At 34.9% G+C, this 22,560-nt stretch overlaps 3 protein-coding genes across 3 annotated transcripts; 1 reads left to right on the plus strand and 2 right to left on the minus strand.

The window, feature by feature from the left end:
* Positions 1-218: 218 nt before the first annotated feature.
* LOC148610139 (uncharacterized) lies at positions 219-5,872 on the minus strand. The gene is made up of 4 exons (XM_088543179.1): positions 5,794-5,872; positions 1,290-1,465; positions 867-980; positions 219-281 (listed from the first exon to the last, which is right to left on the minus strand). Exons 1-4 carry the CDS (start codon positions 5,870-5,872, stop codon positions 219-221), a joined length of 432 nt encoding a protein of 143 aa, XP_088399305.1.
* A 3,525-nt stretch (positions 5,873-9,397) lies between these two features.
* Positions 9,398-17,770, minus strand: LOC148610140 (lysozyme-like). Its single transcript, XM_088542245.1, has 6 exons — positions 17,588-17,770; positions 13,466-13,584; positions 11,675-11,771; positions 10,944-10,981; positions 9,907-10,018; positions 9,398-9,636 (listed from the first exon to the last, which is right to left on the minus strand). The coding sequence occupies exons 1-6, from the start codon at positions 17,709-17,711 to the stop codon at positions 9,431-9,433; spliced, it is 696 nt and encodes a 231-aa protein (XP_088398371.1). The 5' UTR covers positions 17,712-17,770; the 3' UTR covers positions 9,398-9,430.
* A 2,369-nt stretch (positions 17,771-20,139) lies between these two features.
* LOC148610141 (uncharacterized) lies at positions 20,140-22,229 on the plus strand. The gene is made up of 2 exons (XM_088540795.1): positions 20,140-20,781; positions 21,753-22,229. The coding sequence occupies exons 1-2, from the start codon at positions 20,216-20,218 to the stop codon at positions 21,871-21,873; spliced, it is 687 nt and encodes a 228-aa protein (XP_088396921.1). The 5' UTR covers positions 20,140-20,215; the 3' UTR covers positions 21,874-22,229.
* Positions 22,230-22,560: the final 331 nt, after the last annotated feature.

Genomic DNA, 22,560 nt, shown 5'->3' on the forward strand with positions numbered 1-22,560 from the left:
CACCGATGATCCATTAAGCTCTATCTACTGAAGGAAATTCATGCCTGATGTTTGAATGTAAAGAATAAAAAGAAAATACGCAAAGATATATAGTGCATGTACCCTAAATAAGTTTTTATTACTATAAACACACATTACGGTATATCATTTCTCAGTATTGCAGATATTATGAGATTTTGTTTAGTTTATTTGTTGTTTCTGTAACGTATGTCCATCTGTCAAGGAACATTAGACTTTTTAACCTTAGCATCTTGTTGATTCTTGCGACATCCTGGTCCCATCTGGCAATGTTTTAGTCTGAAAGTAATTGTTATGACATTTGATAAAGGCATCACTAAAACAACAACTGATGCTAGTAGTTAGATAGAAGCAATGCTGTTTTAAGGTAAAAATTTCTTGCAAGCAGTGTCAGGACAAAAACTGTTAAAAGGGAACGGTATTGTTATAATTTGCTTCCTGAGATGGTATTCACCTCTAGTTTTCCGAGTTGTTCAATTGTTTCCTTATGTACAAAGCGATATAACAGATGACCGTACCTTTAAACAATTTGACAGTCGAAATGATTCAAACTTAATTGGAATAGAACGGTTTCGGAACGACAGACATGAGAAACGATTAGCATTATTTTGTTTGACAAAGTACTCAGTATTTATTTCTTTATTTATATTGTATGGTTTAGCCCTAAAGAATGTTGTTTGTTTCTATTTTTTATTTTATTTTTTTCTAAAATTCTTCTTTTGTTGTTTATATACAAGTATGTCACAATGTAAGTGATTTTTAATAATATACCAATATCTTTACAACATGTACTTCATAAATAATATTTGCCGACATAAACATGTTTTAACAGAAAAGCAGGTACTTACAGTAATCATTTTATCGGCTATTACCTCCCTTGTTGTAATCACCGTTTTCCAGTCCATTATTTCTGCTTCTTCTTTAACAGTCATTTTACTGTCAGAATCAAACTTTGACATGTACTGCAACGATTGTTTTAAAACGTTTTTACGTCAAGATTTCGATAACTTTTAAGTTAACTTTTTGGCTTGGCCTGGCCAAGTATAAGTATCATAAGATAAGACATAAGTTGATTTTACATAAGAAAACTACAGGTAAAATATAAAAGAAAATACAATATCAATCATTTAAAAATAAATAGTTTTCAGTATAACTTGAAGTTCTATTAAAACTTATTTTCGCCTTTAAAACACTGTAACTGTTGAAGTAATACTGTTGAAAACACAATTTTTCGTCAACATGAATGATTGTATTAAAAATTTAAATCGCACCCTAAAACCTTTTCCAAATATGTCCGTTGTTACTTCCTGGACCCCAGGTGTCCAGGGGTAAATTGATGGCTGTGAAATTGACGATTCTGCCTTGGCTATCCATTTGTCTCCATCTTTATAAAATTCGACAGTTGATGTTGCAGTTTTTAGCTTTTCAATGGCATCTTGGGGCATACCTTACAAAATTAATAAAATGAAAATCAATGTCAAGTTTTACATAATGGCGCTAAAATTATCCTATACATAATCATGCCTATATTTTGGTGCATATATAAAAAAAGTTATATTTAATTTATATATATGATATAAAATGATATTAAACCCAAAAAATGCTGAATTATGTCATTTTATCCGCATTTTTGCCAATGCAGAATCATTCCTACCTTATATACTTTATGATAGCACCTAAACTGATTTAAGTGAGAATGAAGATTGTAAATCTAAATCTGCACACATTTAAGCTTACAGGTATATCTTATTCATGAATTTACAGTAAAATAGAGTTAATGAAAAAATCTCAATTTTTGAAAGAAATTCTGCTTTTAAAAGTTCCTTGAAGAAGTGTTCAACTCATTCACTCATGATCAGAATATACCACAAACGCGGTGACTTCTTATTCCATATTGTCAACTTTCCTTCCATCCATGGCAACATCCCGCAGCAACTGCGTATTGAGTTTTCATAAATCCCTGGTGTGTTACATGCTGGAGTTGTCAGGCTATAATTAGGAAAACCTGACCGCAAACCATAGTGGTGCACCGTGTTGGGAAAGATGCCACGTTCCTTGCACGTTAACTTAAAGAACCCTGCTATGGTATTCGATAGGAATAGGAACATTTGCGCTCCGCCACAGGAGGCTAAATTGCCCGACCTTATCCATCCCTCCTTTTTTCTAGTGGCAATCTAAATTTGTTGACCCTATTATCCTTATTTACCATCCCTTATTTTTTTCCTTTCCTCACCATTCATGTTCATTTTATCATCCATTTCATGTTCTTTGTCTGAATATAGCTGAAATATTGCTGCTCGGACGCTAAACCCCAACAATCAATCAATCAATCAAATTCTAGATCTAAAACTAAGCAGACATTTACTAATGTGGCAGATGTCTTACAAATAGGCTTCAGAACTGTTACAGAGATATGTTGCTTTAAGTTTGAAATATCACTACAAATTCAGGAATAGTGTATCCGTTTGCACCACGAGAACCGATTTATAAACTGTGTCATAGTATTACTTTCTTTCATCTATTTCGGACGTGATAATTTATGAGCAACTCGGCAGGAGTTTCTTGGAAAACAGACGCTTACTTTACCAATGCACCTGGTTAACGCTCTTAATTCATAGCTCATTTACTTTTGCTTCTTTGTACGTCGTTGTATTTTATATGTAACTAGAACGACAACGCTCATGTAATAAGAATATGCCAAAAAATACTTATGGTTGTTAAAGTGTAAGTTTTTTGTAAGAGACAAGCAAAATGGAAAAAATCAGAAACATGCATGTCAAAACCCAACTGATATGACAGTTTGAATCAACCCAATACTCCTATATTACCCACAAGAGCCACCAGCCCGCGGGGTGATATAGGTCGAGGGTTGATACAACATGTGATACAGATTTTAACATGTAATATTCAGTATATCTAACCCGCAGGTGAGATAAAACACGCGACTTTTGTGGTGTCACAATCGTTTTATCGTTAATTTATGCAAAATTTCTTTGATGTGTACTTGCAGATAAAGCTTGGATCGGCAAACTGACTTGATACAACTGTGGGGTCAGTTTGCAATAAGCATGCGCCAATTTCCCTCGTAATGATCCCCATTTTCGGGAGACCAATTAAACTGCGTTTTACTATGACGTTGCAACGACCAGCAAATGTGTATTTCAAATCGTTATTGTGAACAATAGTACTAAACGAATACAAAAGAAAATACTTTTATCCTGAAATTGTATAATATATCAATACGGTATATTATTCATAGCCACAGTGCAAGAAAGATTTGCTGCATTTTTACATGTGCATGTAAATCGTCTGCTCTGCTCTCGGCTGAAGAAAGATAATGTGGAAAAACCATGATGGTCTTACGAGTTATGTAGATGATGTTCATCTTGTCTTGTTAGCTTGTTACTAACTATAAAGTACTATTTTAAAATTAAAGATACACATGGATGGTAAAAAGATGACTTACAATGTTTATCGTCTTTTGGACTTCGAGCTATTCTTACTACATAGGACGGACTGATTTTATTTTTCATTAGAACTGACAAAGTCGTAACTCACTGCTGTTAGAGTAGAATTTATATAATCCTGATAACAATACACTACAGATGTTAACAAGTTAATTTTGTGGAATGCCGACCTCCACCTGTTATATCGCTTCATCAACTGACGCACCTTCTAAATTTTGACCGTATCACAAATCATGAAGATCAGTGGTCAACCGATAAAATGGTCCCCATTAAATGAATGGTTTTGTGTAACATCTTCAACATATTTCAGATAATGAGCATCATTTTCTTTTATAAATAGCAAATTATCATTCTAAATTGACATAATAATCACAAAAGTAATTCATAAAGTGAAAATAAGAATTAAACACCGGTATTAAGCTGCAAGACTGGAAAACAGACAAAGCTTCGTTACAGAACTTTAATTATTATATAGATAGCAGTGATTTACCGAATGTTCCCAGTCTGAAAAAAAAAAGACGGTAATTCACACAGTCAAATAAATTTGGTAATTCACTCTCGCACTTTCTCCCGCCAAAACTTCTCAACACGAATATCAATCCGCCGTTCACAAAATATAAACTTTATATTGAAAATAGCAATGAATAATGTAGGAAATCTATATAATAAAAAGGATAATCAATTGGCTATCGTGAATAACCAAAATATGATCACTCGTGCCAAGAACGCACTAAGATTTAACTCGTGCGCACACTCGTAAATCTAGGCGTTCTTCGGCACTCGTGATCATATTTTGGTTATTCACACCTTCCAATTAATTACCCTTAGGTGTCTGAAATTTCTCTCTCTTGCATTCTCAGTGGTGTTAGATTCTTAATATGGAAAATTTCTTAAAATAGCATATAAGCGAGCACTGCATTTTTAAGAACCAGTTTTAGGTTTAATTGTAAATGACAAGTAGTAGTAGTAGAGAACATTGACTCAATACATGTATATATTATTATATTTTTTTATTCATATTTATTTGAAATAAAAATATCATAAAAATTTATGAACTATAATTATTTAACTATTCGTTTGTTGTGAACTGCATATGCATCTGTTCATTTACATAATATTCTGGCATTTAATATGTTTCGTCTTCGGAACTGAGTTTGGAACAAAGTAAAGGCACGCACGACATTAATTCCAATGCGACGTTCTCATAATGTAAACATTGTACGTACTTACCACTTAAGGTAGAATTATAGACGTTCATTAAATCGTTTTAGTTATATTACCAAAAATATTGGGAACAATTATTGTTATTTTACATTGTCTCCGCGTCATACCATATCCGGTCTATGATTTTTTGTTCTCATCATTCTTCACCCCGCTTACTTGCACGTGCATGTGGCCATAGGGCTCCTCGCTTGAGCTTTGCTCGCAACATCTTCGCATTATTGTTTTTGTAAGTGAGTTATATGTTATATTTATAGCATAGTATTCCGAGTTAGACATATAAACTTTCGAACGCGCAGCGTGAGAAGTTTATTTGGCTAACGAGGAAGGCGTTGCTATAAATGATTTGTAACATGAATGACACGCCCATGACAGTCCGTGCAGAAAAAAATAACGTTTGGCGGGAAAATCTAATAACCCACACAGTAGGCAGTATGTCAGACGCATTCTCTCTACCAGATTGGCTTGACATTGAAAATGTAGAAAGCGATGATTTGGTTCTCTCTCAGGTGTGTATTTTATAATTGAATTAGACTGATTTACGCTAATTGTCTTTTTGAAGGCTTTTAAACACAACTATTCGGGGCATGGACCCCCTTTTTTGGCCCAAATGTAAAAAAAATCTATTTATTTTTCCATATTTACAATTTTCTACAACATGTAGGCATATAACAAGTCTCAAAACTCCATAACCAGTCGATTACAATACCTTTTCTACTATCCACACGATCCGCAAGTGAAAAGATTTCATTGTTTTACCTTGGGACCCAAAAAGGGGGGGGTCCATACCCAAAATACCTGTGCTTTTGATCGGAAATCGGTAAAATTTTTCTCCGATGTGATGTCATTTATATGCCCTATATTGGCCCTTAATTTTTGGAAATATAGATATTTCATTTTTTTAAAACGATTGTTTACTGTTTTGCAGGTTCTTCAAGATGTCGAGGAAGATATATCATTAGCCTTGGTTCCCTTGATTACTCGTCCATGTCCGGTCTTTGTCCCTGGATTACATTCTTCTGATTACAGCTATAACCTTGGTTCCCTTGATTACTCTTTAAAAAGCAAAAACAACAAAATAGCTAACCTGCAGCTTTGGCAAATTCATCAAAATTGTTCAGCGCTTTTCTGTGATCGCTACTCCATTTACCGATAAATTTAGCCATCTTTATTTGATTTAGTATAGATATATACCAAATAACTTAAACAGGACGCCATTATGTAATAATGATATGTATATAGGGCGCCATTATGAAATGAAATATGACTGCTATCTTTCGATGAAATAGGTCAATATGACTTAAGGTATATTTGTAGTTACATGTATGTGAAGGTTAAGTATTTTCAGCATTCGTAATGAGCATATTCTATCATAGCTCGTCTACTCGCTCCGGACATGGCATGTTATGAGCAACTCGGTAGTTTTTTTTTTTTTTTTTTTTTTGATAAGCAGATGACGCTTTCCATACGTGTGAACCTGGTCCATGTTCGTCCAAGTTTTTACTGGGGTCCAGGTTGTTCATTCACTGCATCCTATTTTAGTTATTTTATGTTCTTTGTTGTGTGTGTCTAATAATTCTGTCTTCGCGTTCCTGGGTTGTGTTTTCTAATTAACGTTCGAATCTTATTTTTCAGATTGTTAATATGGTTAAATAATTTGAAATGTAACAACACATTTTTTGAGTAATCCTAATCTGTACATATATTACAATTTCGTAATTTAAGATGAATCAGTTGTACTTTTACAGATGTTCTCTCCTAAAAGAGTAATCAAGGGAACCAAGATTATAGCGGTAATCAAAAGAATGTAATCCAGGGACAAAGACCAGACATAGGAAACAGACACACACAACGGATTTGTAATGAGTAAGTGCTCATGACTTGTGATAATAATGTCACCCTGTGCATCAGCGCATATACAAAAAGTAACGGAGTGATGCGTACATGGAGTAAATCAGGAAGCGGTTATAGGTCTGCGGCTGAGATTGAACAAGTAAGTAGTCTTGTCACATGTAATTTGTCATCTAGCACTGAGTTTTGTGTCAATATTCATCAAAATAAGATGTAAGCCTTAAAGGTTTGGGACAGGTTATGTTCACAGTTTGACCAAACTTTTTCAACAGAAATAGGGTGAATTCAAAAACAAAAAAAAAGAAAAGGGAAGAATATATTTTTACAAACTTACAGGCATTGGTGCAAACCACAATAATTTATATTCGTTATTCCACACTAATCTGATCCACAGTCAATAAATTTAATAATGAAATATACAAATATGTTCGGCAGATTCATTACAATTTTCAGGCAAGTTCCTAAATGCAAACGTAGTTCATCGTAGAACTTCCATGATCAAATGCCAGAGTGATCTAAACAAGGAGTCTGTGTAGATTGTGTTCTCCTAAGAACATGGTTTATATGAAAAACCACATGTTAATTTCTGTTTACTATAACATTTTAAACAAAATATCAAAAACAAAAATATATAGGCTTTCCATCCATGAATCGCCCCGTGCAGGTCCGGGTGTCAACAGAATAGGCCTGCAGCAGCGCTAAGCTTGTCGTAAAAGGCGAATTATAGTGTTCCGCTGTGCCCACAGAGCAACTGGGTTGTGTGCCCCAGGTGGTGGAATGGGGTACCCCTGGAGTGTTACATACTGGGGTTGTCAGGCTGTAATACGGAAAACCTGACCGCAAACCATATTGGTGCACCGTGTTGGAAAGATGTCACGTTCCTCACACGTTAAAGAACCCTACTGTGGTATTCTCCCGGAGTAGGAACCATAAGGCTCCGTCACAGGAGGCTAAATTGCCCGACCCTACCCATCTCTCCCTATTTCCAGTGGCAATAAAAATTTGTAGACCCTATTATCCTTGTTTCCCATCCCATTTTTTTCATTTCATCATCATTTTTTGGCCCCGTGCAGGTCCGGGTGTTAAAATAATAGGCCTGCAGCAGTGCTAAGCTTGTCGTAAAAGGCGACTAAATAGTGCTCAGAACCTTAGCCGGGGGCTAGGGCGCTCTGCCCACAGAGCAACTGGGTTGTGTGCCCCAGGTGGTGGAATGGGGTACCCCTGGTGTGTTACATGCTGGGGTTATCAGGCTGTAATACTGAAAACCTGACCGCAAACCATATTGTTGGGAAAGATGTCACGTTCCTCGCACGTTAAAAAACTACTGTGGTATTCTCCCGGAGTAGGAACCATAGGGCTCCGCCACAGGAGGCTAAATTGCCCGACCCTACCCACCTTTCCCTTTTCTAGTAGCAATCAGAATTTGTCGACCCCATTGTCCTTGTTTCCCATCCCATTTTTTTCATTTCATCATCATTTCATGTTCATTGTATCATCCACTTCATGTTCATCGCCTGAATATAGCTGAAATATTGCTGTTCGGGCGTTAAAGCCCAACAAACAAACAAATCATTTCGTTTTTATTTTATCATCCACTCCATGTCTGGTCTTTGTACCTGGATTACATTCTTTAGATTACCACTATAACCTTGCTTCCTTTGATTACTCTTTGACCAGAAAAGAAGCAACTGGACAACAAAGTCACAGAAAATGTGTCACCTCAGTATCCGAACTGTCGACATATAACCAGAACAGTATGTCTTTGGGTCAGCAGTGGAACACTGTCAGCTTGAAACTTCAGTGTGAAACTTCCCAGTGGTCAGAAACAATTCATTCTAATATTCCAGTTAACCGAAGCTGTTCTGTCTACTTCTAATTCAAATGCTGACACAGAAAGAGTGAAAAATATCCAAAAGACAATTTATGTGACCAGACTCTTCACAGCCTTTTAAGTACAAAGGTCTGCTACCCTGGCGAGTGTCACAGGTACAAAGACAGAGTAGTCAGCCTGCATTCTGTACCAGCAATCCAGAATGTAAAGTGATATTATGACTGCAAAATGCTTATCTTATGTTATAGTACATATTGTACTGACTATTTGATATAAAATCATTTTTATGTGAATTTATTTTATAGGGTTGATAGCTTTTGTAATGACTTAAGAAATTATTTTAAGGAAGATTTATGTAATTGGGTTATTTTATTGATATTTTTTTTAACATTTTGATACATATTTATATTAAAATACCTAATATATCTTGACATTTTTTAAATGAAAATATAAAACACCACTAAAAGACATTTTTGTTGATCTTTTTTAACTGGTTATGTAAATATTGTCATTGATAAATTAAATGGTGAAATACTTCCAAGTGTTAGTCTATAAAAAGGGTCGTTTCAACTATTCAAAAAGAGTATTCAGTATATTTTCTCAATGATTTTCCATAAGTTTCACACTTATTTAACTTGTTACGCCGAGAAAAATAGTTTGACAAAAAACTTTTTTTCAAACAAAGGATGTATGTACTTATTTGTATTGGGCACCGGATATCATTCCAGTTTTTTCGTGGAACATCATATTGAAAATGCTTTTATTAGTTTTATTAGTTTTTTTTATATGTGAGTTGTCTTGGTTTTCTTTTTTTCATATCCTATTGATTATTGAATAGTATTCTTCTTGTATAAGTGGTTGATTATGTTTTCTGTCTTCACGTCTTTGGATTCTGAAAACTCCCAATTGGCGTTCTGACTTGATGACTCGGTATTTTTTGCTAATATTTAACTCCAATCGATTAAGGGAAAAGGAATAACAAATGTACACAAAAAAAAGTAGATTAAAATAATGATTGTTACTATTTTATTCCAGATTTTTTTTAACTATTTGCTGAGCAACCTTGTGCAGTAATGTGGTGCCAGTAGTTCAGAGTGTTACTATGTTTGCATCCGGCTGGGCCGCCATTGTGCATTCGAGCGTAACTTTCACAGTTGTGAGCACATCCGTAATGACCAATATATCTTGACATGTATTTCTGTACACATTGAGATGAGCAGTGTAAGTCCTTTGAACATGCTTCCAGACCTACAAAATTGAAAGTTCTATCTTTTAACTAAATTGAAGTAATAACAGACCACACTTTTCATCCTGAGCATGTAGATTTCTGGTTTCATGTTCATTTTCAAATTTCAAAATCCTCAAAAATATATTAATTAAACATTTGGTAGGCTAGTAAAATACATATTTTTTCGTTTAACAGATATCAATTTTTGGATATTTATTTAGCTATAACAGATTTAGAAGTCACAGGAATTTGTTTTAAACTACCGACTCATTCATGAAACCGGTACTTACTGCCGCCTGGTTTTCCACAGTCAGTCCAATAGACCTGTTTCAATTGGAAGTAGCCACAGGAGTCTGAGTTTACGTCCCATTTACACGCTAATGGTCGACATCCGGATTCGTGCTGCGTAAGAAACAATACAAATAGTTTATAAAGCTGACAAGAATTATTGTACTGGTAGTTATTTTGTTTGTATTGGTAGTTATTCCACCACATTGAAAAAGAGCCGGAAGTGTGTAACACAACAAATGCACCAGTGTTTAACTTTAATCCAGGTTACAGACCACCAATTCAACCAATGAGCATTTGGAACGTACGCAAAAATAGTCCTACGCAGAAATGACCCCTGTTCCTCATAGTGCTGTGAAAAAAGTTCTCATCTCATTTAAAAAATTTAAACAGTTTCTGAAAGGAAAAACACTTCTGTACATTTTATAGGTGCATTTTGCTTCTTGTGATGTGAAGCCTAATCTCCATAATGATTTCTAAATATACCCCTATCTTGTGAAAACACTGGGATTTCCCATGCTATTTATAGACACTTCACTTCCGGTGACCAGTACTGCACTGGAAGTCTGCTAACCCCACATGCCATTCTGAGGATTGTGAGCTGACATATGTAGAATCATGCTGATATATAGTCCTCTGCAGGTTAAAGTTAAGGTAAAGTCCAGAGAAGCCATTGAATATTGTGAAATTAGCATAGAAGCCTATGGGAAGTGGAATTAGTGATTTTTAGCCTCCAAAACGATAAATGCTGAATCTACAAGACTTTTGTACGCACCAAATGGTATCGATCATGATGACCGTCAGCGCGTTCGGTTCGCATGGTCCCTGGATTAGGAAGCGGGGGTATCATTTAGTGAGCTTTACATTCGCTAATAGAATTTGATACTTTACATATTTGTCTTCCTCGTTATTCAACAAAGCATTTTCTACATGCACATACATAACATTCAGTTTTTATTTATTTATTTTTTTAAATAACAATTTTGGTCAAATTATTTATTATTCCCGAATTGAATAATTAATTATATTTTATACTTACATTACAAATACACTGTAAACAATGTTGGGAGACGATTCCTGAAATTATTTTTAAAATTAAGTCAATGGAATTTTCGAAACAAATCATTGATAGAGGGTCAAAGCAGAGAAACATTCTTCTAGCTTAATGTGTAAAATTCTTGTCGTTACACAACGTAAATATATTAATTACATATGAAGTTAAAGCATTTTATTCAGAAATAATATTCGTACATCCTCTTAGTTCAATCAAGAAAGAAGTCGTGGACATACATGTACATGTACAGTACAGTACAATCCTGATTTATTTTGAGAATGTTTCTAGTTTTTGAACGGAAGACAAATTCAAAATAACATCGTTTACTGCAGTTTGCAGTATTTACATTGTATAAGCAGTGTATAGAAAGTGAAAACTGGTCAAAACTAAGTTGTTTCGTATAATATTCTATACATTCCTTATAATCCAGTTTTTAATGGATTCAAATCCAAGTATTAAGAATTGACTCGTTTATATCAAAACTTCATTTTTTAAAAAGATTATTCGAATCGGGACGGTCGACGTTAATGGCGTCGCAGTACAAAGCAGGGCTATACAAAATATCTTTGATTGCTCAAAGAGCATCGACCAATCAGAAAGTTGGTAACAAATCAAATAAATCATTGTTTCATACATCTATATATATATTGTTATTTTCATAATATGTGGTAAGTAATAAGTGATATTTCAGTGCTACTCTTAACACCTTGATCTACCTGATGCGAAAGTGCCACTTTGAGTTCCGACTGATCCCCCTGAGGTACATGAAGATGATGATGAAGTCCTTAAGAAACTGCCTGCAACCCAAGCAAGCTGAAAATACAACGTTTACTTACGCGACTTAAATGCATTATCAACCCATGATTCATATATGCACGCGCAACTGACGCATATTTATAGGCATTGCAGTATAGCTTTATGATACAATGCAGCATTTGAAATATAACTTGATATTGGGGAGGATCGGGATTCGGAATACTTTTTCGGATCAAAATGTATTTTTCCACAGTGATAAAGATAAAAAAAAATATTTTTCGTATACATCAAGCATAATATTCGGATCAGAGTATTCTGAAGTGATCAAACTATTTTATCTCCCATCTTCAAGATCAAATTATTAACTTTTCAAAAAGGTTTAAGCCGAAATCAAATTAAAATTAAAATTCTTCTGAAACCCCCCTTTCCAAACCAAATGTGCATTTCATTTGACGATTCCTTTTATTAAGACAATTTCCAGGATTAATATTGGAAAATCGATCAAAATTTTCGTAATATGGTCATTCGTTTAGGGTCAAAGTTCACTATGGCGTCTAGTCATATTATAAAATGGCATTCAATTTGACAACATCTCTCTAAAACTGTGTTATTCATATAATAATTTTAATAGTTTCATAATTATAGTGGAGTGGTATATAAAAATAATCAAAGTACTAAATCAATTCATATCGACCGTTAGATTTTTTACGCCTCAAATAATCGTCAAATTGCAAAAAAATGTAACAGGAAAATCGAAGCTAGACATAAACTCATTGTAGTGTTAATGATCATCATTGAACTGTTTCATTTACTTTTAAATTCATCATTCTGACTACGAATGTCATAACAAAAAACACACACCGAATTTATGATGCATCGTAGCAGTGCGCCAGTCGTATACGTAATATTCAGGTCCGATTTCGGTTTAAATGGAACACTTAAATGATTCAGTTTATCGACCTCCAGTTCGAAACATTGTGTAAAATGATTAAAACTTAAGCCGCCACAGTCATTAAAATGAATCAGCTCCTTAGATACTTGTACCTTTCAACTACAGCTATATTCCTCAGTTGATAAGCTTTATAGCTCAAGCGCTACAACTTACCGCACAGACATTAATGTGTCATCTAAAATGCTTAGTTTCTTAGACACATAGTTCCAGAGACACGTTCAATAATATAAACGCCAGAGTCTTAGAATATAATTTCAACAATTATGTCTAGTGCAGACAATACTAGCCAAGCATTTATAATGCCATGGAGCACCTGCAGCTCTATTATCTTCACACATGGCCAAAATAACCCAATAAAATGATTATTACAAAAAACATAGCATCAGACCCCATACTGCCTCCATTCCCGAGAAATGCATTCCTTTGCTATCGTCTAAGCAAAGTTTTATTTTTATTTGTCATGCATCTCCGGGTTTCCAATGTCACGAGACGGTAACAGTACTAAAATATACGATACAGTGAATGATGCATCGGGATGTTTCGTGGGTTTTACTACCTTTTTGTACAACGTTTGGCCAACAAATTTGTGGCAAATGATAGCTTTGACCTACGTATCTTTATTTGAACCTAAATGGGGTATGCCAGTGGAACTATTTTACTGCGTCAGTGTAAGATAATTGTAGATGCTATCAGTCTTTACAAAGCTCAAGGCCCTGGCGACTGCTATATCAATTCTGATCTTCGATCTAAATTGATAAAAAGCAGGAAGTTGCTATCAGGTCTGTAGGTGTAATCTTACCTGACCATGAACATGTTGAAGCTGATACCAGGTATAATGATCCACTGTATGGATTCCTCCATTAAACTTGTAACATTCACCAGTGTTGACCTGACCAACTACACTGCCATGGAGTCCAGCTATAAAAAGAATCAAGAACGATACATCGGAACCTACTTAGATGAAATTATCTGTATACAAACATGTAATCCGGACCTTTCTAAATCAAACCCTTATTAACTGAATCTTATATGTGTAGGTTTGGCTAAATTACTTACATTGTATACCATCATTAGTCCACTTTCCTTAGTTTTGCATGTTGAACTTACATTACTGTAACAGTTCATCGAATACAAGTATTTCAATGGGAAGTTCAAGGAAATGTCCTGATAAGGAAATCCCAATTCTTTAAAAACAAATGATAAGTTGGACAAATGTGAAACAGGGTCATTCTGACAATCACAACAGACATACACACCATCAATCTTTACCTACAAAAATAAAACGCGAATATAAAGAGGAATGCGTCTGGCTAATAATGAAAAGAATCAAAGTATGTCATGTACTGAATCAATTTAAACCGGTCGTTTGACTTGCAAAATATGTGATAAAAGGGAAGTACGGGGATCGAATTCACATGTATCTAAACACAAGCTTATTGTTTTGAATGGTTAATATTGAACTCTCTGTTTTATTTTTAAATTCACGATTCTGATTACGAAGGACATTAAAAAACACACACACTAAAATTCATGTATGATGCATTGTAGCAGATCACCAGTTTGCGTAATATTCGGGTTTCATATCGGTTAATATGGAACACCTAGATGAATGAACACAAAACTCTCCGACCCACTGCATAATTGAACTACAAAAATGTGCAATCTACTACATGTAGTTGGCCTTTCCCAGTTTTTAAATTTTCAGGTCGAAATTTAATTTATCAACCTCAAGGTCGAGACTGTTAAATCATTTAAACGTAAGTCAGTTGATAAGCTTTATAACAATTATTATAATTTCAACAATATTGTCTTGTTAGGAAAACATTTGCCATGCACTTTTAAGACCCTGGAGCACTTACAGCTTTATTATCGTAACATGCACATGGCCAAAATAGCCGAATAGAATGTTTATTGCAAAAAAAGGTAAAATTTATCAGACCACAGACTGACAAAATTCCCAAGATATACCGTCATCTCCGGGCTTCCGATGTCAGGAGGCAGTAACCGTAATAAAAATACTCGATACAATGGGTGATACATCAGGATAGTTTCTGAGGTTATGCTATCCTTTTGTTTAAAAAATGACAAAAAATGAGCAACAAGTAATAGCCTTAAACTCCTTTCTTTATACTAGACTAAGTATAAGTTTCTTGATAGGAACCACTGCTCCTATTTTGTAAATATTTTAATCCCCCAAGGCTATCATGAAATATCTGAAGACAGCTCTTCCTATTGGTTATCAGCATTCCTGTTACTTTTTCAATTCTAAGGTCGATAATCTCGCAGAGTTTTAACTAAACATCAAATGAATTAGTATGCGTCTAAAAATAGCCACTTGACTATATCGACACTGGGAAATAAACATGCAGGTACTGATAAGAGGCTAGAGGCCAACAATTTTTAATTTGGGTCGTTGTTAATACAAGCCAAATTAATTAGCATATTTAGTTCGCAATCAAAGTTGTTTATTGGGTTTGTTAATTGGCGTAAATAATATAGAATTAAACTTAATATATTAGAAATAGCTACAAAATTGACCTACATGTGTAGCTATCTTTATTTGAACCTAAATGGGGTGTGTCAATGGAACTATTTTTACTGCGATTGTGTAAGACAATTGCAGATGCTATCAGACTTTCAAATCTGAAGATTCTGGCGACTGTTATATCAATACAGATCTTCGATCTAAATTGATAAAAAAATAAATCCTTTCAAACTGCATTTATCGAAAAAAAAAGGGTTTTATTGTGTGCTTATTTGTATGGGTAAATTGAAACAGTCCAAATCACAATATCGGTGGCGGTTCCAGGATAGGGTGAAGGGGGTTGGCACCCTCTTTTTTAATGAAAATATTGTCATATTCATGTGTAAAATTGACAAAAAATGGTAAAAAATGTCTTAGCACCCCCCTTTTTCTCAGGGACTCCGACTGGCACCCCTCCTTTTGAAAGTGTCTGGATCTGCCCTTGATATGAATGACAAAATCGGGAGAGATCCCCATTTCGATAAAAATAAAATGGTTGCTCTCATACTGAGGTCCAGTAGTGTAAAGATAACGAGTAAAGATTACTGATCTAATTTTATCAGAAAGAATGTGGAGCATACACATGTCTTAATTTACTTTGTACATGATCCCAAAATATTTTCATATATCTCTGTTAAGGTCTAGAATATAACGGTACATATGTGGTGGTCTTTGACCACCTTAATTTTTCCATTAGCATTTTTTCAGAGAGAAACGATTTACCTTATACAGTGATTATGCGGGTTGGATCAAGGCACGGATTCATTGGGGACGGGTCTGGTGTAACCCCCCTAAAACAAGGAAAACAAATTTGCACGAAATATCGATTTCTTACAAAGTCTACCTCCTCCCTTAATGTTTCGCCTTGCTTTGCTTGGCTTTTAATTCTATTTACACACCCCTGCCTAAACTGAAGTCCTGGATCCACTGATTTCCAACATCGTTTAAATCAAAGCATTTCATGTACTAGTATATCATTCACGGCCAAGAATTTTCATTGTCTATATCGTTGTTTTTACTTCAACGAACACTACATGTATTAAGATTCACTGCCTGATCATGCTATTTCATCAGTTTCGTAGTTATGCTTTGTAAATAAGGACCGCCTCGATTGTGAGATCCCTTTAGGTAGCAATGCATCATGCATATTCAAGAATGTGAAAAAAAAAATAAACAGTACAGAAATTTGAATTTAAAACCAAGAAATTTTCACGGACCGTCTCATTTGTACAGCTCTATTAACGACATCGTTTATAATCAGCGGTCCATACCGAATGTTTTATGAAAAAGAAAGTTGAAGTATTTTATTCAATTTCTGAAGTGCATATTTATCATTTTTCCTATTAAGAATTGGCAATAATAAAAATTTTGTCTATTGAAAAATAACATAAATTTTCCAAGTGCACATTGCGTGAAGTGCAATAAACAAAATATGCATATGGAAAGTTTATGTAATTTTTCAATAGGAAAAAATTTTATTATTGCAAATTCTTACAAATTAATTTTAGAACATATTTTTATCTTTAAACATATGAAAAGTAGCTCTGAATATAACTGAATAGGGGCATGTCAATATTTTTTTTATCCATTACAAATATATAACAAAATTAGTTTAACCAATCAGATTACAGTATTTATCTCAAATTAATTTATTAAAGAATGAATCAATTATTGGTAATAGAACGCTTTATTTTACATTTATTATTTTATAATAATAAATAAAAAACACAATCAACAAAATATGATAGTATAAAGTTCATGATAAGACGTTAAATTGCCGACGATTAACTGTAGAGTGTGGTCACCAACATAGGTGGATCCAGGATGTCTGCTCGCTTTTGTAAACATGCTCATGTTAGTTGTCTTTCATTGGTTACCTTTAATTGTCTATATTTGTACTTTTGGGGTATACCACACTTTTAATGCTATCATAATTTGCCCTAAGACGCAATTTTTCCAAATTAAATAGATACATAAAACAATAAATAAAACAAAGGAAATCATACATACATGTTGTAAGCGGCTTGAGTTTTCAAATTCAATTACACAATAACAAAATCAAAACCAACCAATCAAAACTAAACAAAAACAAAAAAAAACAAAAACAAAACAAAGCAAATGAAGTCAAAATCAGACAATAGTCAAAACAAAACGCAAAGAAAAAAACAACAACAATAACAACATTTAATACATATAAAAGTACTTGCTTTGCTTCCTATAAAAACAAATGAAAGTCAAGGTTACTCAAATTTGATTCATAAGTATTTCTCTTCTTATCAATGGCGTTGTATCATTAGGCGCATGCCGAAGTTTGCTCAATTTCACGTACACGAAACGTATTTACTCGTTTCGAATTCAAAACAAATTACGCAGACAACACTATAGCAAGAGTCATACCTGTATGTCTAGCATTAACGTGACTAGCGGTTACGCAGACACATGTGCCTGTTGCTATGTGCCCAGAGATAGACGCCCTAGCAACAGCGATGCTTAAACACAGAACTGCGACAAATCGTAGCATTGTGGTAGGTCTTCTATCCTCAATACGACAAAGTAGTTGAACTCTGCCTTTATAGTGTACCAGGTTCGTGACAAAACACCGTTAGTCCTTATCTTGAGGTTCCTTAAAGCCAGTGTAAATATAGCCGTTACGTGTTTGGTTTAGTTTTTGGTTTCTTCCAGATACGACTCGATCATCATGTTAAACTTAAAACTTAACCCATTTTTTTGCCGTGACCTTGAATTTGATTTAATGGTAAAAAAAATAATACGTCCTTATTTACCCAATTCACCCATTTCAATTATAATCTTCGGTGGCCAAGGGTTATGGCCTGGTTCAATTCCTTCACAGGACCATAATCAGTGGCAAGCGAGGATGTCCAATTATGTCAATTCATCATTTGGCAAAATACATGATATTCAACTACACATTTATATATATTTCTTTACATCCGACCTCATGGACCAATAAATCGGGCTTTTTTTATTTTTCTGTTTTTGCCAAGAATTAATCTAAATATATAATCATGTTTTACTTTCATTAAATTTGCGCTGTAAAGCATGAAAAACTTTTTGTGTCAAAAGCAAAGCATTTCATAAGATTCTGTATATAATCGGCGTCTGATTCTTCTACTTCAAAGATATCAAGGATCAAAGGTTCTGTAAACTTCTTTCTTGGTTGATAAACTTTCTGACACACAGAAACCAACGAGTAAACAAGAACATGTAATGTATAATGTTCTTTGCACCCCGATGCCCGACAGATTTGGGCATTAATTAAGTAAAAACTAAAACTAAAACAAATATGTTTTGAAAAAGGCAAACCACGGAACCCTTCATTTCGTGCATTATAAAGCTAGGAGCAGATAATTCCAAAAATCTTTCATAACACAGTGTTAGCCTATCATTTGTACGATATTAGTGACGCCGACCATCAGCTGACTATTCCTATACTTGGTTTAATTTTCATTTTCGTGCTAACATATATACCTAATACTGTTAGAACCGGTCTGCACACATATGCGGTATTTGTGATACATGACGAGCAGAGGGGTTTCTTAACGCCCTTGGTTATCGTTTGGGGTATCTCACGAACAGTGTAAAGCTTAGAAGCGTTTACACAGTCCCCAGGCACAGTCATACCCGTGAATGAGGGTCATGGTGTATTCAGGGGAAATTAGTTGTCATAAGACCAAGTTCATTCAAAAATTCCCAACGATGTTCGAACTGGGCGAGTGGTCTAGGGCGCTGGACTTTGTGCAGGCGGTGTTGCCATAGATGTCACAGCGGTACGAGTTCGAGTCCCACGGAGGGAACGACCAAAAATTTGCATCGCAAATTTGACAGTTCTAACATCGTTGGGAATTTCAGACCTTTCTATACGTTTACATATCTTCCCTGTATCAATTTGATCCTATGGAGCAGTGTAGCGAATAGAGTCGTCACATTCTGAGACGTTGTATAATATTGATTTGTTGTGATATGCATCATTAATTTGATCCTCTATCCTACATAATAACACCTAGATGAACTGTCCTGTACTACCATACATCGTATATATTTTATAACCTAGCTGGCCGAGTGGTCTAGGGCGCTGGACTTAGTGCAGGCGGTGTTGCCATAGATGTCACAGCGGTACGAGTTCGAGTCCCGCGGAGGGAACGACAAAAATTTGCTTCGCAAATTTGACAGTTCTAACATCGTTGGGAATTTTTCAGACCCTTCTATAAGTTAACGTTATCTTCCCTGTATCAATTTGATCCGATGGAGCAGTGTAGAGAATAGAGTCGTCACATTCTGAGACGTTGTATAATATTGATTTGTTGTGACATGCATCATTAATTTGATCCACTATCCTACATAATAACACCTAGATGAGCTGTCCCTTACTACCATACATCATGTACTAAGTTACATCCCTAGATTAATCCGACGAGGAGGAATCACCCGGCCAGCGAAAGCTATATTTTATATGGCCGAGTGGTCTAGGGCGCTGGACTTAGTGCAGGCGGTGTTGCCATAGATGTCACAGCGGTACGAGTTCGAGTCCCGCGGAGGGAACGACAAAAATTTGCTTCGCAAATTTGACAGTTCTAACATCGTTGGGAATTTTCCAGACCCTTCTGTATATATATATATATATATATATATATATATATATATATATATATATACAACGTCTCAGAATGTGACGACTCTATTCGCTACACTGCTCCATCGGATCAAATTGATACAGGGAAGATATGTAAACGTATAGAAAGGTCTGAAAAATTCCCAACGATGTTAGAACTGTCAAATTTGCGATGCAACTTTTTGGTCGGTCCCTCCGCGGGAAATTTGACAGTTCTAACATCGTTGGGAATTGTTCAGACCTTTCTATATATAATAGCGTCACCGAAAAAAAAATTGCGGTCGTATATTCGGTCTTTTCGTGCAACAGAGTTGTCGCCCTTTATAGTAGGTATAAAATATTTCCGGTTAAAGTTCCACAGCGGTAAAATTCAAAACAAACTATGGTTAACTAAAATGAGTTGTTTCACGGCAAAAACAACATATGAAGACATTTTAACGTTTAAAAAGATTGACATAGTAAACTTTTTAAGAGAGCAAAGACAGCCGATAAGTGGCAATAAGGCCGTAATTGCTCAAAGAGCTTGTGATTACATTGCATTAAATTTCGCGGCCACAAGAAGTGTTTCGGAAAACGAAAATGACATTGAAGGAAATGATACTATCACGAATGAAACCCCTAATATTAATGAACTGAATTTCGGATGGAGTAGTGACCTAAAATCTGTACCCGATTTAACACACAATGATGTTGAAAGCTATCTTATTAGTAGCAGTCACAGGACGCAAGACCTGGAAAAAATGAACTGTTATCGCCAGTTTATAAGGGGGTTTAATTTCTTTAAAGAGGGGTACATCCACAAGATGATGATCAATGAAATAGACAATGAAAGTGACGTCTGCTACGTACGGTCCAAATGTTTTCCGTCAATGAAGAAGGATTTAGTGTACTGGCAGTGGGTCCTTCTATCAAAGAAACAACCGGTCAAGATTGTTAAAGCTAGCTGCTCATGTCCAGCTGGGTAATAATATTAGCCGCTTATAATGATCTTTTTCCGTTCTTGTACCTTATCATTATACAATGAAATTTGAAAGATAGCTGTAAATAATGTGAAATAATCTTTAATTAGTATGTAAGCCTGTAGTAGGGGTTAGCCTACTGGTTGAAAACACACACAGACTAACCCCCGTTTAAAATATCTGTTCAGCAAAATTGAAAAATCATGCAAAATTTGTTATTGTCGGCCTGTAGTAGGGGTTAGCCTACAGGTTGAAAACACACAGAGACTAACCCCCGTTTAAAATATCTGTTCAGCGCAAATTTGTTAATGTCAGCCTATAGTAGGGGTTAGCCTACAGGATGAAAAAACACAATTTGTTACACATTTTCATACAGTTCGTACAATACGAGTTTATCATTTTACGTTCAAGTGAAGTTTAAGTGTATATACTACACATATCTTCCCCTAACATTCTTTAATATGATTAAAATACATTTAACTTGGTAACCAAGAAATCTTTTTTGGGGAAACTCGATGGCGAACTTTATTCAAATTTCAATACCGACAGAGGTTGCACCATTCTTAACCATTAAAGAAATATTCTACTCTAAATAAAATGCATGATTTCATGCAACAACATTAAGAACTACCTAACCTGCTCAGTCTTCTGGTTGCTTTCTTCCTCCTTTCAAATGTCGAATATTTTTCAAACATTTGCAGTCAGATTCATATTTTGTCACACTTTTCTCACAATAAATAATTACCAAAGCTCAAAGAAAATCAAATAGTTGCAATATAAAACAGACGAACATGGATGGGGGTCAAGAAATGTGTATTAATGATAATCGACATTGACATTTGGACTATCAGCTCTTTGTATACTCCTTCACATTTTTGAAAAAATGACCCCCAAACCTCGGTGGGCCCTGTCGGTATAAAAAATCAACTGTTTTTGGGCTAACTTTGTATTGGTTTATTACCCTATTTTTCAGATTAGGAGAGGGATGCACACACATATCTGGCCTTTTGTTTGCCATTGAGGACATGTCAAGTAAAAGAGAGAGCATACCGAGTACATCAAAACCATGTGAATGGAATAGGCCATCTATATAGGAAATTAGACTTAAACAAACACACAAGTACTATACCCAAGTTCAAGGACTCATGGCCGTTTGTAACTTAAGGAAGTGCGATTTCGTTTTATACACTTTGAAAGACATAAAAATCATAGAGATTGATTTTGATGAGGGTTTCTGGAGCTCACTACTACCTAAACTGGAAAATTTTTACATTTCCTCAGTCGTTCCACGATTACTCAACCTATGATAAAGTTGCAATTTTGTTGTTCTGTCATGTATTACGGCTTGTTTCAAAATCAATGCTGAGTTAAGTTGAATGAGTTTTTATCTCGCCTGCGGGACCTGGGTATTACTTTACGTGTCCTTAATTTATGTGTCAATGTTCCTCCATATCTCATGAACTATAGGTCTTAGGTTGATGAAAATGGTATGCATATATTTATATATACTCTATTATGACATCTCTGAGGATAATTAAACTCAACATGTATATACATATACTGTTTTCCATTGTGATTTTTAAAATCCTGTTTATCATGGTAACAGGTTGTGTCATGTACACTTCTTCCACATCTCTTTATCGTCTATGTTATCTTCAAGTTTGTTCTCTTTTTAATAACGGAGCAGTACTAGTACTACTGGATACCCCCTGCCTTGCAAAATTTTTTAAGTAATTGATACCATCACTTGTGTATTTTTCATGAAGCTATACTTAAGGTAC

Source organism: Perna viridis, chromosome 8, assembly GCF_037379345.1.
Source record: "Perna viridis isolate PV_CMFRI_1.1 ecotype Kerala chromosome 8, ASM3737934v1, whole genome shotgun sequence".
NCBI classification, from domain to species: Eukaryota; Metazoa; Mollusca; class Bivalvia; order Mytilida; family Mytilidae; genus Perna; species Perna viridis.

Excerpts from the sequence above, each read along its gene's own strand:
- LOC148610139 (XM_088543179.1), bottom strand. The coding sequence starts at position 5,872 with ATGGCTAAATTTATCGGTAAATGGAGTAGCGATCACAGAAAAGCGCTG. Across the intron at positions 1,466-5,793 it reads TGAATTTGCCAAAGCTGCAG|GTATGCCCCAAGATGCCATT; the intron begins GTTAGCTATTTT and ends TAATTTTGTAAG. Across the intron at positions 981-1,289 it reads TATTTGGAAAAGGTTTTAGG|TACATGTCAAAGTTTGATTC; the intron begins GTGCGATTTAAA and ends CAATCGTTGCAG.
- LOC148610140 (XM_088542245.1), bottom strand. The coding sequence starts at position 17,711 with ATGCTACGATTTGTCGCAGTTCTGTGTTTAAGCATCGCTGTTGCTAGG. Across the intron at positions 11,772-13,465 it reads TTCAACATGTTCATGGTCAG|CTTGCTTGGGTTGCAGGCAG; the intron begins GTAAGATTACAC and ends TTGTATTTTCAG. Across the intron at positions 10,982-11,674 it reads AAGTGGCACTTTCGCATCAG|GAATCGTCTCCCAACATTGT; the intron begins GTAGATCAAGGT and ends AAATAATTTCAG.
- LOC148610141 (XM_088540795.1), top strand. The coding sequence starts at position 20,216 with ATGAGTTGTTTCACGGCAAAAACAACATATGAAGACATTTTAACGTTT. Across the intron at positions 20,782-21,752 it reads AGCTGCTCATGTCCAGCTGG|ATTAGGAGAGGGATGCACAC; the intron begins GTAATAATATTA and ends CCTATTTTTCAG.